We start from the raw sequence: 15,892 nt of genomic DNA on the forward strand, positions 1-15,892 counted from the left end.
AACTAACGTTGACAGATGGCATGCCCGCTTAACACCCATCCGAAGGATGGCACACACATTAATGAATCACCCTGCCTGTGAAACACCAGGATGAGAGTTTACAGCTTGGTGGGGATTCAAGCTCAGACTGGACAGCTAAGAGGTGAATGTTCATACCTCTGAGGTATCCTCACCCAACAAAGGTTGTCTAGATTTAAAAAAATAAATAAATAAATAAATAAATAAATCGCTGAACATTCCTGGAAGCAATCGTTTCGGTTTTTCTGAACTGGGTGACAAAGTCGCCAAATCCGGAATAGCATCGACATCCGTGGATTTTCCTTCCACTTGGTGTGCATGAAATTACTTATTGGGAGTTTGTGTAAAAAGGCATGTTCAAAGGAAGAATGACATCTTGAAAGCACGTACACGTGCTGGTGCTGTCTATTACATTTACTCATCTGATTGTGTCGGACAAGCAAAACCAAAGTGAAGTGGATAAGATCGCCAGGAAATGAGGGAAAGAGAGCACGTGACGTGACATGCAAAACATACATTTCTCCTTCTCGCATCCCTAATGGGCCACTTGGGATCTGGGATGCAAAATACCGCGAGGCCCCAAAGCAAAAATTGCTGCAGAAACGCTGTGGGGGAGGAAATTGAGACAAAGGCTAGAATGTGTAACAAGTGCCACAACAATCAAGAAAACCGTCAATTAAAGCATTACGACTTTCAATGAGACAGGTCATGCCAAGGCACAAAACCAAACATGCAACATTCAAAATAACTATGCAAATGGTGAAGAAAAAGGGTTTAAAAAAAATTTAAGCCAAAAAAACAAAACAAACGACACCCCTTGACTGTATTGAACTAACTGCATCAGGTCAGTCGCATGTCGAGAGTTAGCCCATCCCCCGCTCAGCGAAGACAGGGTTTTGCAATCGTGTGTGTGTGTGTGTGTGTGTGTGTGTGTGTGTGTGTGTGTGTGTGTGTGTGTGTGTGTGTGTGTGTGTGTGTGTGTGTGTGTGTGTGTGTGTGTGTGTGTGTGTGTGTGTGTGTGTGTGTGTGTGTGTGTGTGTGTGTGTGTGTGTGTGTGTGTGTGTGTGTGTGTGTGTGTGTGTGTGTGTGTGTGTGCATCGTAGCTTTTTTTTTACCATTTGAGCTTTGTCATCATATTTTGAACAAAGCTTTATTACGAGAACATGGAAAAGACAAATCAAGAATTTGGTCAAAAGGTCAAAGGTACCATTTAGCATACGGAGGAAGTCCGAATACAAAATGGACGGGCTTTGTATTATCAGATACTTTCCAGTTTGCACTACGATTCGTCGTCATCCGATTTGATTTGATCCGATCATCATACGATTTGATTTTGACAAATTTCCCTGACAATATCTGCTGCTCTTCCTTCGCTCCAATTGGTTCTTCTGACCACGTCCTTGTTAAAGTGGACATCTCTCTGGCTGTTATCAGAGAACCACCTCACCGCCGTCGAGTCTGGCATTTCACTCAAGCCGACTGGCAGGGTCTCCGAGCAGCCATCAAACTTACAGACTGGTCTCCTATCACTACTTTCTCAAACATCAACTCATCCTGGGAATTCTTTCAAAGAAACTTGCTCTCCCTCATGCACAGATTTATCCCCTCTCGTGTTCAGTTGTCTTACCCTTCCTCCCGCCCTTGGTTTACTGAAGCTTGTGGCGAGGCAGTTATGCTAAAACAACTTGCCTTTGCCTCATGGAAAGCAAACCCAACTGAGGGCAATCTCAGTTCTTTCCACAAAGCTCGGAACAAGTGTGTATCTACCCTCAGGAGAGCCAGAAAACAACATCTTTCTCATCTCAAGTCTGAACTCTCATACCTCTCTCCCTCCTCAAAATCCTGGTGGCGTTTAATCAAATCTGTTTCTGGTGTATGTTCCCCCTCCATCCCCTCCCTTACCTCAAATAGCAGCACTGCTGATTCCACACGTGATAAAGCTGAATGTCTAAACTCGGTGTTTGCAGCTAAATCTTGTGTCCTAAACCCATCACTATCTCTACCCACTTTACCCAGTCGCACCCAACTGTCCCTGGACTCTGTATCCTTTTCTCCTGACAAGGTGGAGAGCTTGCTTTCAAACCTTGAGTCAGATTCTGCAACCGGTCCAAACGGCATCAGCCCACGTGTCCTCAAAGCCTGCTCTTCTGCTCTTGCTCACCCTCTCTCTGTTCTATTCACCCTCTCATTTGCCCAGGTTCATCTGCCATCTGCTTGGAAATCTGCTAACATCACTGCCCTGCATAAAAAAGGTGCAAAAACAGATCCCTATAACTACAGACCAATCAGCCTTCTCCCAATCATCAGCAAGGTGATGGAATCCATCATCGCCTCAGATATGAAATCCTTCCTCTTCTCCAATGGCTTGATTTCCAATCATCAATTTGGTTTCAGACCAGGTCACTCTACCCTGGATATGCTGCTTCTGCTCTCCCATCAATGGATGGAGGTCCTCAATGCCAGACAGGAAATCCGAGCCGTATCCCTGGACATATCACGTGCTTTTGACACAGTCTGGCACCCTGCCCTACTCACCAAACTCTCTTCCCATGGTATTCAAGGCCATCTCCACTCATGGCTCGCAGACTTCCTCTCCTGTCGCAGTCAACGTGTGGCCCTAAATGGAGTTCTTTCATCCCCTCTTCCTGTGCAGGCTGGAGTTCCTCAAGGTAGCGTTCTGGGCCCTGTTCTTCATCAATGATCTCTCGGACTCTCTGGAAAATCCTTTATTTCTCTTTGCCGACGACTCCACCCTCTGCCGTACCATCTGTCATCCCTCAGACCGGCAAGCAGCAGCTTCTTCACTCACTGCAGATCTGGATAAAATCACAAACTGGTCCAACACGTGGAACATGTCTTTCAATCCAGACAAATCTCACACTCACTATGTCTCTTCGAAAGGACCGTTTACAAAACCCCCCCATCCACTTTCTCAACAATCCTCTGGAAGAAGTCTTTTCTTTCAAGCTTCTAGGTCTCACTATCTGCCATGACCTTTCCTGGGAAAATCACATTTCCAACCTCGCCTCAAAAGCCAGTCGCCGACTGGGAATCCTCCGTCGTGCTAAGTCCTTCCTCGGCCCTCTTGAGCTCCTGACCACTTACAAAGCTTTTGTCCGTAGCCTGATGGAGTACTGCTCTCCCCTCTGGGCTGGTGCTCCTGCCTCCCACCTTTCTCGGCTTCACGCTGTCGAAACCAGGGCATTTAAGATCATCGGCATCTCCCGCAATGAAGCTGAGTCTTTGGGCCTCTCACTCAATCACCGCAGGTTGGTCGGTGGTCTTTCTGTCTTCTACAGACTCCTCTCCAGCCTTGCCCCCCCTGCTCTCTGCGATTTGTCCCCACCACATTTCCACAGGGCGCTCAAGGTCCGCCAACAACCCCCTTCTGGTAAAACTACCAAAATCACGAATCACTGCTCATCTTCACTCTTTCATTCCTCTTTTTTCCCGCCTTTGGAATAAACTTCCTCACTCTATTCTTTCCCATTCTTCCCTCCAGGCTTTCAAAACAGCTGTTCACCACCACCTCTTATCTTCCCCCATCCAAATCCTCGATCTTTTCTACCCCCGATAATCCACCCAAGCCCACTTCCTTCATTTCTCCTACTTTCCTTCCTGAAAGTCCCTGAAATGTCCATCTTCTCTTCGCCATGTTCCCCGTCCCATCCCCATCCCTCTCCCTTCCACAGTTCACCTAATGTGTCTGTTCCCCACTGTTTTGTCCCTTCCACAAACGCCCCTCTTGTCTCATGCCTCCTTGCTGTGAGTTGTGTGTTCGCTCTCATACGAGCCTCGACCAAGGTATACAAAAAAAAAAAAAAAAAAAATCCAAACAATCAGAGAGTGTTGCACAGTAGAAAGTCAACAAGACCGTCACATGGAGTCCCCACGCTCAAAAGTGCGAATTCACTTTTTGGCGGGAACTGACCTTGCTAAAACGAACATTTCAAGCATGAAACAGAGTGCTCTATAATTTGCATGAACAAACACAGGAGCGGGCGTCATTAATTTCGCATGTGCGTTCTAATAGGGCAGTTATAAGACAGAATGTTCCCCAATTTAATCCTCCAGGTCGCCCAATCAAACCCAAACGTTGGCATGACAAAATGCCAAGAGCATGCGGCACACGCAGCCTTAAGAAAATGATTAAATAATTTATTTAGCACAAGACAAACGGTATAAAATCCCAGACACCAAGAGAATTAATTAAAAAAAAAAAAATATATATATATATATATATACTTAGTACAATAAATAAATTAATCCCCGGTTAAGGGCCCACGCACAGAATTAGGCATGCGAGAGGAAAGTTGCAGGTGGTAAAAATCCCCGTCGTATGCAGCACTGACAACAGGAAGGTGATGGCACGAGCAACCAGGCAGTGAGAGCACATCCCATCCCAGCGTGCAGAGAATCACAAGTGAGAGCATCTCAGCAGCAGAGGGAGGACCAATCACAGCCAGAGGGGGTCTCCCCATCCCAAACACAGATTTCCCACCAATAACAGACTTGCCCAATTCAACAAGAGACAAAATGGGGCAGGACATCCTTAACCTCTCTGCATCCATATATACACCAGGCAATACACCGGAAAAACTATTGGTAACACATCTCCTTATTACAGTTTTAAAAAATCCTCAATGTTACAACAAATGGTGGTTAAGGCCTTATAACTTTCTATCAACTTCCCACCCTTACAAAACATTGTTTGCACCTACAGTAGTGCAGGCAATGATCCCAAGGAGTTATGCCAACCTTTGTAAACCTCAAACCATGTCGAGATGGCGCTGAGCCTCGAGCATCTTGGCTTCAACAGATTATAGGACATGCTTCTTTGCTCAGAGCACGAAATGATGGTGGACTTGTGAAAGATAGTGGCTTGGCATGATGAGGTCAAATAATTGCTGGCAGTTTGGGTCAAAGAGTACGTGCTGCTTCCTTGCTTGACGATCAGCATTTATGAAGGACAGAGTACGGACAAACAACCATAGTGCAGGCTTTGATGGGCCTATTGGCCTCCCGTTACATTGAAGCGCAAGTGAACTTGTATTATTATTATTATTAGGGTACCCTGTCAGTACAGGGTACCCTATTGTTTTTCTTCTGTTTATTATTATTTTTCTTTTTCCGCCGGCATTTTGCACCCTTTTTCGCTTTAAAAATCATTTTCTCTGGGATACTAAGTCCGATCGACACAAAATTTTCACCACAGTATGTATCTTTTTTGATAGCACAATCACGTTATAATTATGACGTCATTGGTCATGTGGTGCGGGCGCCATCTTGAAAAAAACGATAAACTTTGGACATCTGTATCTCGGAAACCGTGCAATGGAAAAATTTTTCTCTTGATACATTTTACTAAGCTCCCTATGTGGAACACGTGTGATTTTTCATGACGTCATAGGTGAAGCGATATACCAGTGAAAATTCGTCAAGTAGAGCATGCCGTATAGGAAAAATCTGAAAAATTCTGAGCATCATCTACGCCCTAAAATCACTGACGAAAATGTTTTTCTTGACGTCATCGATGACGTAATTCGGCCGCCATCTTGTTTTTAGTGTTTATTAAAAAAAAAAATCTTCTTCTCCAGAAGGGCTGGACAGATTAAGACGAAACTTTACACGTACATTCCCCCTGATGTTCTCTTTCAAGTTTGTTAATTTGTTGTTGATACGTCACATGGTTTGGCGGCCATCTTGAAAAAACACTAAAACCTTCAAACATCTTCTTCTCCAGAAGCGCTGGTCCCATGAAGGCGAGATTTCACAACTATATTCGTGACATGTATGCGATGCAAGTTTGTTAATTTCGAAGTGATACGTCACATGGTTTGGCCGCCATGTTGGATTTAAGAAAAATATTAAATAATGTTTTCTCTGGTATTTCATAAGCCATCGAAGCGAAAATTTGCAATTGCCTTCCTCCCTCAAGTCTGCATACATGGTAAAAAACATTTTTACCTCAGAAGTCACATGGTTTGGCGGCCATCTTGGATAGAAAAATAGACCTTATCCGATTTTCAAGAAACTTCACACACTTGTTCGGGTCGACGATGGAAAGCAGAATTTAAATTTATGATATCATTGGTCACAAGGTTCGGCAGCCATCTTGGATTGAAAATGAATAAATTTTAAAATTCTTCTTCTCCAGAAGGGCAAGACAGATTAAGACGAAACTTCACACATATATTCCCCATGAGGTCCTTTCTCAAGTTTGTTAATTTGTTCTTGATCGGTCACATGGTTTGGCGGCCATCTTGAAAAAAACCCGAAAACCTTCAAACATCTTCTTCTCCAGAAGCGTTGGCCCAATGAAGGGGAGATTTCAGAACTATATTCAGGACAGGAAGGCGATATAAGTTTGTTAATTTAGAATTGATAAGTCGCATGGTTTGGCCGCCATCTTGGATTTAAGAAAAATATTAAATAATGTTTTCTCTGGAACCGCTTAACCAAACGAATCGAAAATTTGTAATTATCATCTACCTTTGTCTGTGCATGCGTGGTAAAAATTATGATGTCACACGTCACATGGTTTGGCGGCCATCTTGGATAGAAAAACGCACCTTTACCGATTAACACGAAACTTCAGAAACGTGTTCCAATACCCAGTTGGAAGCTTAGAATTTAAATTTGTAATGTCATAGGTCACATGGTTCGTCAGCGATCTTGGATTAAAAAATAATATCTTTAAACGTATTTTTCTCTGAAAGGACTGAACAGATCCAGGCGAAACTCCACCACTATGACCGCCTCTCCATGACGAATAAAAGTTCTCACCCCCTTTTGAGGTACGGACGCAACGTTTGGCAGCCATCGTGGATTGAAGGAAAAATATTAATTAATGTTTACTCTGGAACTACTGCATCAATAAATGTGAAACATCAAGTTTATGGTGGAACGCTCATGCGGAATGAGGGTTTGAAATTTCAACGCGATCGGGCCCAGGGTTTGGCAGCCATGTTGGTTTTAAGAAAAATATTAAATAATGTTTTCTCTGGAACTGCTTAACCTAGCGAAGCGAATTTGCGCTTATCGTCTACATTCGTGTTTGCACATGTGTTGAAAATTATGACGTCATAAGTCACATGGTTTGGCCGCCATCTTGGATTGAAGGATAAATATTAATTAATGTTTACTCTGGAACCACTGCTTCTATATATACGAAACTTCACATTTGTAATTTAGCCGACATGCGAAACAAACGTTTAAAATTTCAACCTGATCGGTCATGCGGTTTGGCAGCCAGAATTATTTAATTATTTGAATCTGTTCGCCAGTAATAAGGAAATTGAACGCTTTGTGCTGCCCGGTTCGTAACTCGTCTGTTCCGCGCCGTCTCGAAGCAGGCCTGTGGTTGTATCACCATTAAATAATGTTTTCTCTGGCACCGCTTATCCGATAAATGCGAAACTTTGCGACTATGATTTAAGTCTCATGTTGTATCAGTTGTGTCAATGGCGGACGGACTGGGTACCCGGTCATCACTGCCAGCAGTTATAAAGTGGCAGTTCTAGTTATTATTATTATTACACCAGCAGATAACCCAGTTCATAATAACTGCAGACAGCAACACAACGCCCAACAGTACTGTACTGTGAATACAATTGCTCCTTGGAATTAAATACTGGATGACAAGCTTGTGAAAGAGAATACATTCATAAATAAATAAATAAGTATAAAAATCATGATTTTGGAGGGTTTACAAAACTCCCAGGAAATAAATTGGTCCATATAGTTGAATAAAAAGGTTTAACTTGTACAGCACCACTCAAAGACAGTTTGTTCGAGAGCAGATGGCTGAATGGTATCACAAGTCAATGTAAACCATGTACAATGACGTGGGATAGAGAATCAGTACAAGTTTGAGGCTAGATCTCAGCCAACAGCAGTGACCGACACAAAAATGATGGCTCCAGTGTCACTGGCAAGCGCATGCATATTCCAATCCACCATGCTCCTCCCTCAGGAACCAGAGTTCTTGGGCAGAGGGAAATCATCTTCCAGGAAGACAACAATCCCAAGCGTAGAGCAAATGTGGTAAAGAGACACCTTGATGGTGAAGAGCATGAAGGAACACAAATTACCATGGCTCGGCCTGCAAACTTCCTCCTTCAATGAACGTGGGCAATGAGAAAATTGCTTCGATTTATGTCGTTTCGATATTCGTTGCACTTTTCAGGAAGCATCTCCGACATAAACCAGGGTCTTACGGTACATACTTTATAAACGTGCTCACATTCTAATAGTACATACTTTAAAGATGTACTGTATTCAGTTGAAAGAACTTTTTTTTGTGTGTATGTGTGTGGACAGACAAAAACAAACAAACAAACAAGAAGACGACGTCGTGCAGAGCACGACACTTGCAAAATCCAGAAAACAAATTTGACCTCAACAATAATAATTGGTGGTTGAATTCAATGATCAAATATGCAACTCCTCTTCCAATTTCAAGTGAATTGGAAGAAAATTGACAATTTTGGCCTATGTTGATCTTTTGACCGATGCGGACCTCCAAAATAACTGGCGAGTTGAATTCAGTAACCTGAAATATATAAATCCTCTTCAAATTTCAAGTCAATCGGATGAAAATTGAGGATTTTAGAAATACCACCCAAGTTGTTGACCTTTTGACCTCAAATAATAGGCTTCTTCCTCATGCCAAACAAATCCATGTGGAGAAGTTTCGTGAAGATCGGTTTAAAATTGCCACCTGTCGGCGACAAACAAACAAACAGACAGACAGAATTACAAAATCGATGAACCAACCAACATACTTGAAAATTCTTTGATTTTGCAAGTGACAAACAAACAAACAAACAAACAAACAAACAAACAAACGGACCCAAATGCAATACCCTCTCTTCTGGTGAGGGTAAAACGTCCTCACTCTTATTTTGCGACAATCTATTGTACCAATAATGCTTTCACCATGTCGTTGCAAATGCTCGTTTGTGTGAGACGTGTGCGTGTGACCGCTTGTCGTCATCACATGCGGGTTTCAGAAGGTGGGGAGGAGCCCTCCCGGGTCTCAAAGCATCCACCTTCGTGCATGTGCGTGTGTATGTATATCACTTGTTCGTTTCCATAATCATTTCCAATACTGTACTCCAAGATGGTTTGGCATAATTTTGAACCTTGGACAGCAATTCAACAAGGTATAAAGAACACCAAGCAAAATACAAGGGAGAACGCACAGAAACTGAATTACAAAAAGAAACCAACAACAAAAAGAAAAAAAAACACAGAAAACGTTGCCACATACTGGGAACTTCAAAGAAACACAAATTAAGCGAATCTGATAACCACAATGTATTTAAAAAAGAATTTTTTATTTCATTTTTTAAAAGACTATAATCAAAAGCATCGAAGAGAGTCTTTCATCTTCCCCATTCAAAAGCAGCTCATTTGCAGGTGGGGAAGCAGCTGTGACCTTCACCTTGACATTTTACAGCAGGTGTGTGACTGTCCAGGCTTTCGTTTCCTTGGCCTGCTGCAAACGAAGCTACCAGGAATAAAAGTGCCCCCCAAAAAACAAGACACCCAAGGCTCACCTTCCGCCGTGAGAGATCGTACACCTTGTTCGTTTTCGTCACAATCTTGAATTGCTGCTTGGCAACCTGTCACAAGAACGTTCACTCTGTTGGAAGGTAATCCACGAACGAATATTTGAATAAGAGCCCTTGTCTCGATTTATTTCCCACGATGTACAAATCGAAATCAAATACACCTCGGGATGTGATGCTAGATGAGCAGCCACAACTGCTATTTGGATGAAAGTTCTGGGAGTTACATGACTATGGCACGACAGATAAGTTTGTGATAAAGATTCAGATCTGTGAAGTGAAAGTCGAACGAGGGAAAGTTATCCAGATGTGCAACTGTGCCATGGCAAATAAGTGTTGAGGTTTTAAACCAGCACGGCCGTTGAGCCATACAGATACGGCTTCAACGCGCGGCACACGTACGTGTCCCAGCAAGGATTACGGGCTTACATATTTGAGGTGCTTGTTACACAACGGGAATCCACACAGCATTTCGAGTGCCCTCTCTTCAATCACATCATCATAATGTGCTGGAGTTATTTTTCCACCCTGCAGACAACAAAAAAAAGGGTGGTAAACAGTCAGATGCCAGTAATATTGCCTGGGTGGTTCGCTTAGTGGTTGGGGTGGCTGGCTTGGAATCCTCGGATCTTGAGTTTGAGCCCCGTTGGCTGCTGAATTAACACCAATTGGGGTTGACTCAGCCTGTCATCCTTCCGAGGTCGGCGAAATGAGCACCAGTGTACTGGCAGAGGGGCACAGCATGAGCGGCACAGCCGTGTTCCAAGAAATGATAGCTGCCATTCGCAAGAACAGAACCACTATCCATACGCAGGTTTTGTTGAGAGCTTGTCGATTCGGTGTTCGCAATAAAGTGTTGAAATTTTTTCCAAATTTAGAAGCCTGCATAAACCGAGATGGCTCGTGACCTTTTGCACGATATCGCGAGGACATTCAAGGTAGGCAAAACAAAATGCAGGTGTGGGAAATTACAGCAGGACAATGTACACAGTGGAATATAGTTTCAGCTCGATGAGTTAACGCTGCTCCTATTAAAGCAGGATCATTCATTCATTCCAGAGGCAGCACGTGACCGCTGGGTTGCATCGTTGCTGGGGCCACAGCTGTACTGCTGATGGTGCGCCCTCTGTAGGTGAGGACAGGAATTTGGAATCTGGCAAAGGTGGACGTTCAACGTCCAAAAGTACAGGTGAGCAAATAACAGACAACCACAACAACAATAATGAGATTCCAAAATTCATTGGAAGCCTTAATGTTCATGATAACCTAAATTAAATTGCACGATGTTCGTGCCACTCCTTACCAACTGTGCCAGCACCTCCTGCGTGACATCGTCTTCCAGCAAACGCACCACCGCCTGATGGGCTACCCGCTCAGCCTCGACACGCTTCCTCACCGCCAATTTCAACTGCGCCCTTTTGCTGAGCAACACGACGTCATAGATTTGCTTTTCACACTTTTACCTTCTCATTTCCAATAACTGCACGATCCTCACAAACAAAGTATGCGACTTGTAAAATGCACCACCCACTCGATACTGAAACAGTCCCGTCACAGTCGTCGACGTTCAGTTGGAGGAGATTGCAAACATTTTGGCTTCTGCAAGCAGCATGAAATTTCAACAGCCAATTCATTCATTCATTCATTTTATTTTAAACACGCTCGAGGCTCGTGGGAGAGCTACGACACAGAACGAATCAGGACACGTGACAAATTGGATGAGCCTTACTTGACAAATAAATAAATTCGAACATACTACATGATAAACAATCCAAGAAGCCAGAGAATATGCCGAGTACATGCAAAACGTATCCTACCGGTCTGCCTTCTCCTTCTCCTTTTCTCTTTCTCTTTCCCGCCTTCTTCGTCCATCCGCCATGCCTCCTGCGTGCATAGCACAACCAACGTATGTCGGATGATGGCGATGCCAAACGATTCGGATATAGAAATAAAACTACTGGGTTCATCACTCAGAGGATAGGTGAAGCTGGCTATCGTGCCTCACCAAAAGCAAAATACACCCTTGCGCGATCTCGTTACGGGTTGGGGTAGGTGGGCGTCACGATCGAGAGGAGCTTCTCGGACCCACTTCCCAGCCGATGAGCCATGGATAAATACGCGGCACGAACACAGCCACAGTCTGAGACACTTAGTTCAGGTGGGCTCCTGCATCCAAATCCCACTTTACCTTCCTGGGAAATTAATCACCCCAGATAAGGACTGTGACTTCCCAACGCCCCGCTGCCGTTAATCACGAATGTCCGAGCGAGACCGCAAGGGCGACGTTGGCTAGTTTCTGGCCATAACAAAACGGCGGTGCAGAACTCACATTCACTACTTACACACTGTGTTCGAACCAATAGAAAGAGACAGTCAGGTCGTTTGAAAGGCAGTTTATCAAAAGGTACGTATTTACAAGCAAAAGCGTCACGAGAGAAAAGATCTTACCCCTCAGCACACAAGCCTCTTGAGCCGGTCAACTTATGATTCAACACACAGCAAGCACCTCAATCATTCCAGGACAAACAAGATCAGAAAGAGTGATGGACAAGAGAGGAGAAGAAGACAGGGTGTGTTGGCAGCCCTACGCTCACCCGATGGGCTTACATTGGTCCCAATGTGAAAAGGGGGAGGGGGAGAAAGAATAGGAGGATATGGGATGTGGTACAGCACAGGGAGAGGTGTAGGTGAATGCTTGTAATGGTTTAGAGGAAAGCGTGATATGCGAGTCAGTGACTCAGCCCTGAGCAGGACGGGGGTTTCATCATTGGATACTCTTGTGCATTCAAAGTGAACAAGTTAGAAATAGGGAAAGCCAGAGACAGAAAGTGTGTCAGCGTGTTAGTCTGGCATGTCCAGGGAAACTCCGCTTCTTGGCCTGATGGCTCAGCTCTCCACTGCCCTACAACACCAACCCATTTGTCCCACAGGTCGAGCCTTGACTACAATCTCCCCCGAATGCCCGCAAGTCTCGAGCCCTTCAATTCTTGGGTTTATAATCGACCCTTGGAGGAACGTGGAACGGAACAGAAGTGGACGTGAGTCGTTTTTGATCCGTTTTTTCTTCGGAAAGTCTGTGATGTCTCTGAATACGCTGCTCGGTGCGCGCCCTGCACGAGTCCAGTATCGGTGCCCACGAGTGGCGCGAGATGGTGTGGATGCGATGGTGGCGAGTTGTGACGGTAAAGGTCGTGGCTGTTGTTGTGAAGCGGCGTTGTGGTTGGTGGTTGTTGTTAGGCGGCGTTGTGGTTGGTGGTTGTTGTTGTTGTGAGGCGGCGTTGTGGTTGGTGGTTGTTGTTGTGAAGCGGCGTTGTGGTTGGTGGTTGTTGTTGTGAAGCGGCGTTGTGGTTGGTGGTTGTTGTTGTGAAGCGGCGTTGTGGTTGGTGGTTGTTGTTGTGAAGCGGCGTTGTGGTTGGTGGTTGTTGTTGTGAAGCGGCGTTGTGGTTGGTGGTTGTTGTGTGATGGCTGTTGAGACGTGGTTGGTGGTGGTAGTAATGGCGGCTGGTCCAAAATAAAGATAGTAAAAGAAAAACGGCTATCCTGAAGAGTCGCAGCCCGAGTGAATGACATTTATTCCCTCTAGACAACGGGTTTGGGCCTAACTACACATATACTTACAGAGATATCTCACCTAAGGGACCTGAATGGTGGTTTGCGAATTTCGTCAACCACAACAATATATATATATATAATAATAACAACCCCCCCCCAAAAAAACTTTCAAACCGCATGCCAGAAACAACTACACAGACCGTTCCTTTGCTCTCCTGTGCCCGTACGTGCGTGTAAACCAAAAAAATATATATATATATATATATATATATATATAATAACCCCCCCCCCAAAAAAAACTTTCAAACCGCATGCCAGAAACAACCACACAGGCCGTTCCTTTGCTCTCCTGTGCCCGTACGTGCGTGTAAACCAAAAATATATGTACATATATAATAATAACCCCCCCCCCCAAAAAAAACTTTCAAACCGCATGCCAGAAACAACTACACAGACCGTTACTTTGCTCTCCTGTGCCCGTACGTGCGTGTAAACCAAAAAAATATATATATATATATATATATATATATATATATATATATATATATATATATATATATATATATATATATATATATAATAACCCCCCCACCCACCCAAAAAAAACTTTCAAACCGCATGCCAGAAACAAACACACAGGCCGTTCCTTTGCTCTCGCATGCCCGTACGTGTGTGGCCGTACGTGCAAACCAAAAAAAAATAAAAAATAAGTTTGCTCATTCTTTTCGGACTACAACGAATACAAGAGGAAAAATTTACATTTATTTGTCAACTGTGAAAGTTATAAAAGTCCAAAACAGCATCACATAAACATAGCTCAAAATATATAGTTGCTTTTCCCCTTAGTTTCTTTGCTCCCCCCCTTCCCACCACCGAATACAAGCTTATTCCCTTATTACCTCCACCACTGACGGTGAAGGAGGTTGTTTTCACCCCTTCCGTCTGTTTGTTTGTTTGTGTGCAGGATATCTCAAAAAGTTGTGGACGGATCCGGATGAAATTTTGTGGACATGTTAGGTGTGTGACAAGGACGGACTCATTAGATTTTGGTGAAGATCCGGATCCGGATTCGACTACTAGAATTTTTGAGCAATTCTTCACCATTGAGTGATAGGGCTAAATTAATAGATAGCACGATATCTCAAAAAGTTGTGGACGGATTCGGATGAAACTCGGTGGACAGACGATTGGGTGTGTGGCCAGTGACCACGACAAATCGATTCGATTTTGATGAAGATCCGATTCCGCATCTGGGTACGACATTTATTTAAATTTCCAAAGCGATTCTTCATCATTGAGAGATTGGGCCAAAAAATGATATCATTGTGGTTCTGCAAAACCGCTTGCCTCCAAGGCAATGGCATCCAACATGCGGCGATCCCCAGGCAGTTATTTCATTAGTCTTCGTGTAGTTAGTCCTTCCCTCACGTCTGGTGGGTTCACGGGACGAAGTGCGTTGCGTGGGTCTTGCAGTTAGGTCTAGCAACTGCCTCCAATTCATATTCTAACCCTGTCCTTTCAGCCATAGTACAAAACAAGCATGCAAACACACCCGCCACCCCCCAAATTTCAGGAAATTTGTTTTTAAAAGCTGCCAAGGGCAGTACTTCTTCATTACTTGCTAATCTCCACACCTGCGGCACGACGGACGCAGGATGAGTCCATGAGGCCCATCAAGCCTGCGCAATCTTGCCAGCATCCATGGTACCCCGCAACCTGCAATGTTTGCAGGTGATGATCCAATTCCAGCTTAAATGTATCTTCTGTTTCTGCTGCCACCACTTTCCCATGGAGACCATTCCCTGCACCAACTACTCTCTGAGAAAGACCCCTTCCTTGACGTCCTCCGAACTCTCAAGCTGTGGCTCCTGATACTCACAGTCCTCAACGGGTCGGCGCGTACAGTACGTTTCGAGCTTAAGATCGGTTGGGTGTACAGTACTGTACACTGTACAGTGCATACTCACGAAGCCGATCACTCTCACGGCTTATTATCCGCATCGTTTTATCAAAAACGAAAAACCTGCTATTTAAAAAAAAACAAAAAAACATCCGGTTTACAAAACCCAAATCTCCAAAAATAAAATAACATTTATGTCCATTTTCAAAACGAGTGTTAAAAATAATAAATACAACGTCGACCTGAAGTCCTCACCATCGTTTTCCTCATCAGGCATCCCGCCACCAGCGTTACGTCACAAGTCGTCACGTCCGTTTCACTTGTTGTTGTTGTTCAACTTTATAAGATTGACTTTCCTTCGTATCATTTTTCCAGCTCTCAGCTGATCAATGGTTGCCGAAAACGATGTTAAACAAAATATGACTCATTCCTACGGTTCAAGACATGGTCGACTCTGTCGGTCAAATTAAAGCTTTAAAAAAAATTGAGAAAAGTTCTGCTGCGAACTACCTCGCCATGGTCACAAGATCAGAGACAACAGAACCATTTGACGTTTGTTTGCCTTAATCAATTACAATAAAATAGTAACATGGAGAATACACAACACATACAGAAAACAACGTAAAATTAATTACTAATATTAATTTCAAAAATGATTAACGACGAAACAAGCTGGGAGGCGACGATGGTTCGCGGGTATTATTGAACAATGCCACGACAGGTACAATTGAGTTAGTGGAAGCTTTTGAGGAAGCCCTACCGTAAAAACATATCTCTTCCGTCAAAATTGACCGGATCAAATCGGATTTTTTATATGTTGTACTTATGGACATTACGCACAGCTTTT

At 43.8% G+C, this 15,892-nt stretch overlaps 1 protein-coding gene across 6 annotated transcripts in view; it reads right to left on the reverse strand.

The window, feature by feature from the left end:
- The window catches only part of RPAP2 (RNA polymerase II associated protein 2), a 31,556-nt gene extending 16,122 nt beyond the window's left edge, over positions 1-15,434 (reverse strand). Inside the window, exons 1-6 of one of the 6 annotated variants that reach the window (XM_085900092.1) lie at positions 15,301-15,434; positions 11,411-11,477; positions 10,897-11,014; positions 10,023-10,121; positions 9,582-9,647; positions 535-623 (exon numbers count right to left, since the gene is read on the reverse strand). In XM_085900092.1, the coding sequence (XP_085756218.1) occupies positions 535-623; positions 9,582-9,647; positions 10,023-10,121; positions 10,897-11,014; positions 11,411-11,477; positions 15,301-15,322 (461 nt within the window). In that variant the 5' untranslated portion in view covers positions 15,323-15,434. Of the gene's footprint in view, positions 1-534; positions 624-9,581; positions 9,648-10,022; positions 10,122-10,896; positions 11,015-11,410; positions 11,478-14,779; positions 15,152-15,287 lie in introns of those variants that run through there. The other 5 variants (XM_085900088.1, XM_085900081.1, XM_085900084.1 and 2 more) reach the window with 5 other exon arrangements.
- Positions 15,435-15,892: the final 458 nt, after the last annotated feature.

Source organism: Eptatretus burgeri, chromosome 1 (assembly GCF_056783735.1).
Source record: "Eptatretus burgeri isolate ZD-2024b chromosome 1, Ebu_testis_v1, whole genome shotgun sequence".
Classification (NCBI taxonomy): domain Eukaryota; kingdom Metazoa; phylum Chordata; class Myxini; order Myxiniformes; family Myxinidae; genus Eptatretus; species Eptatretus burgeri.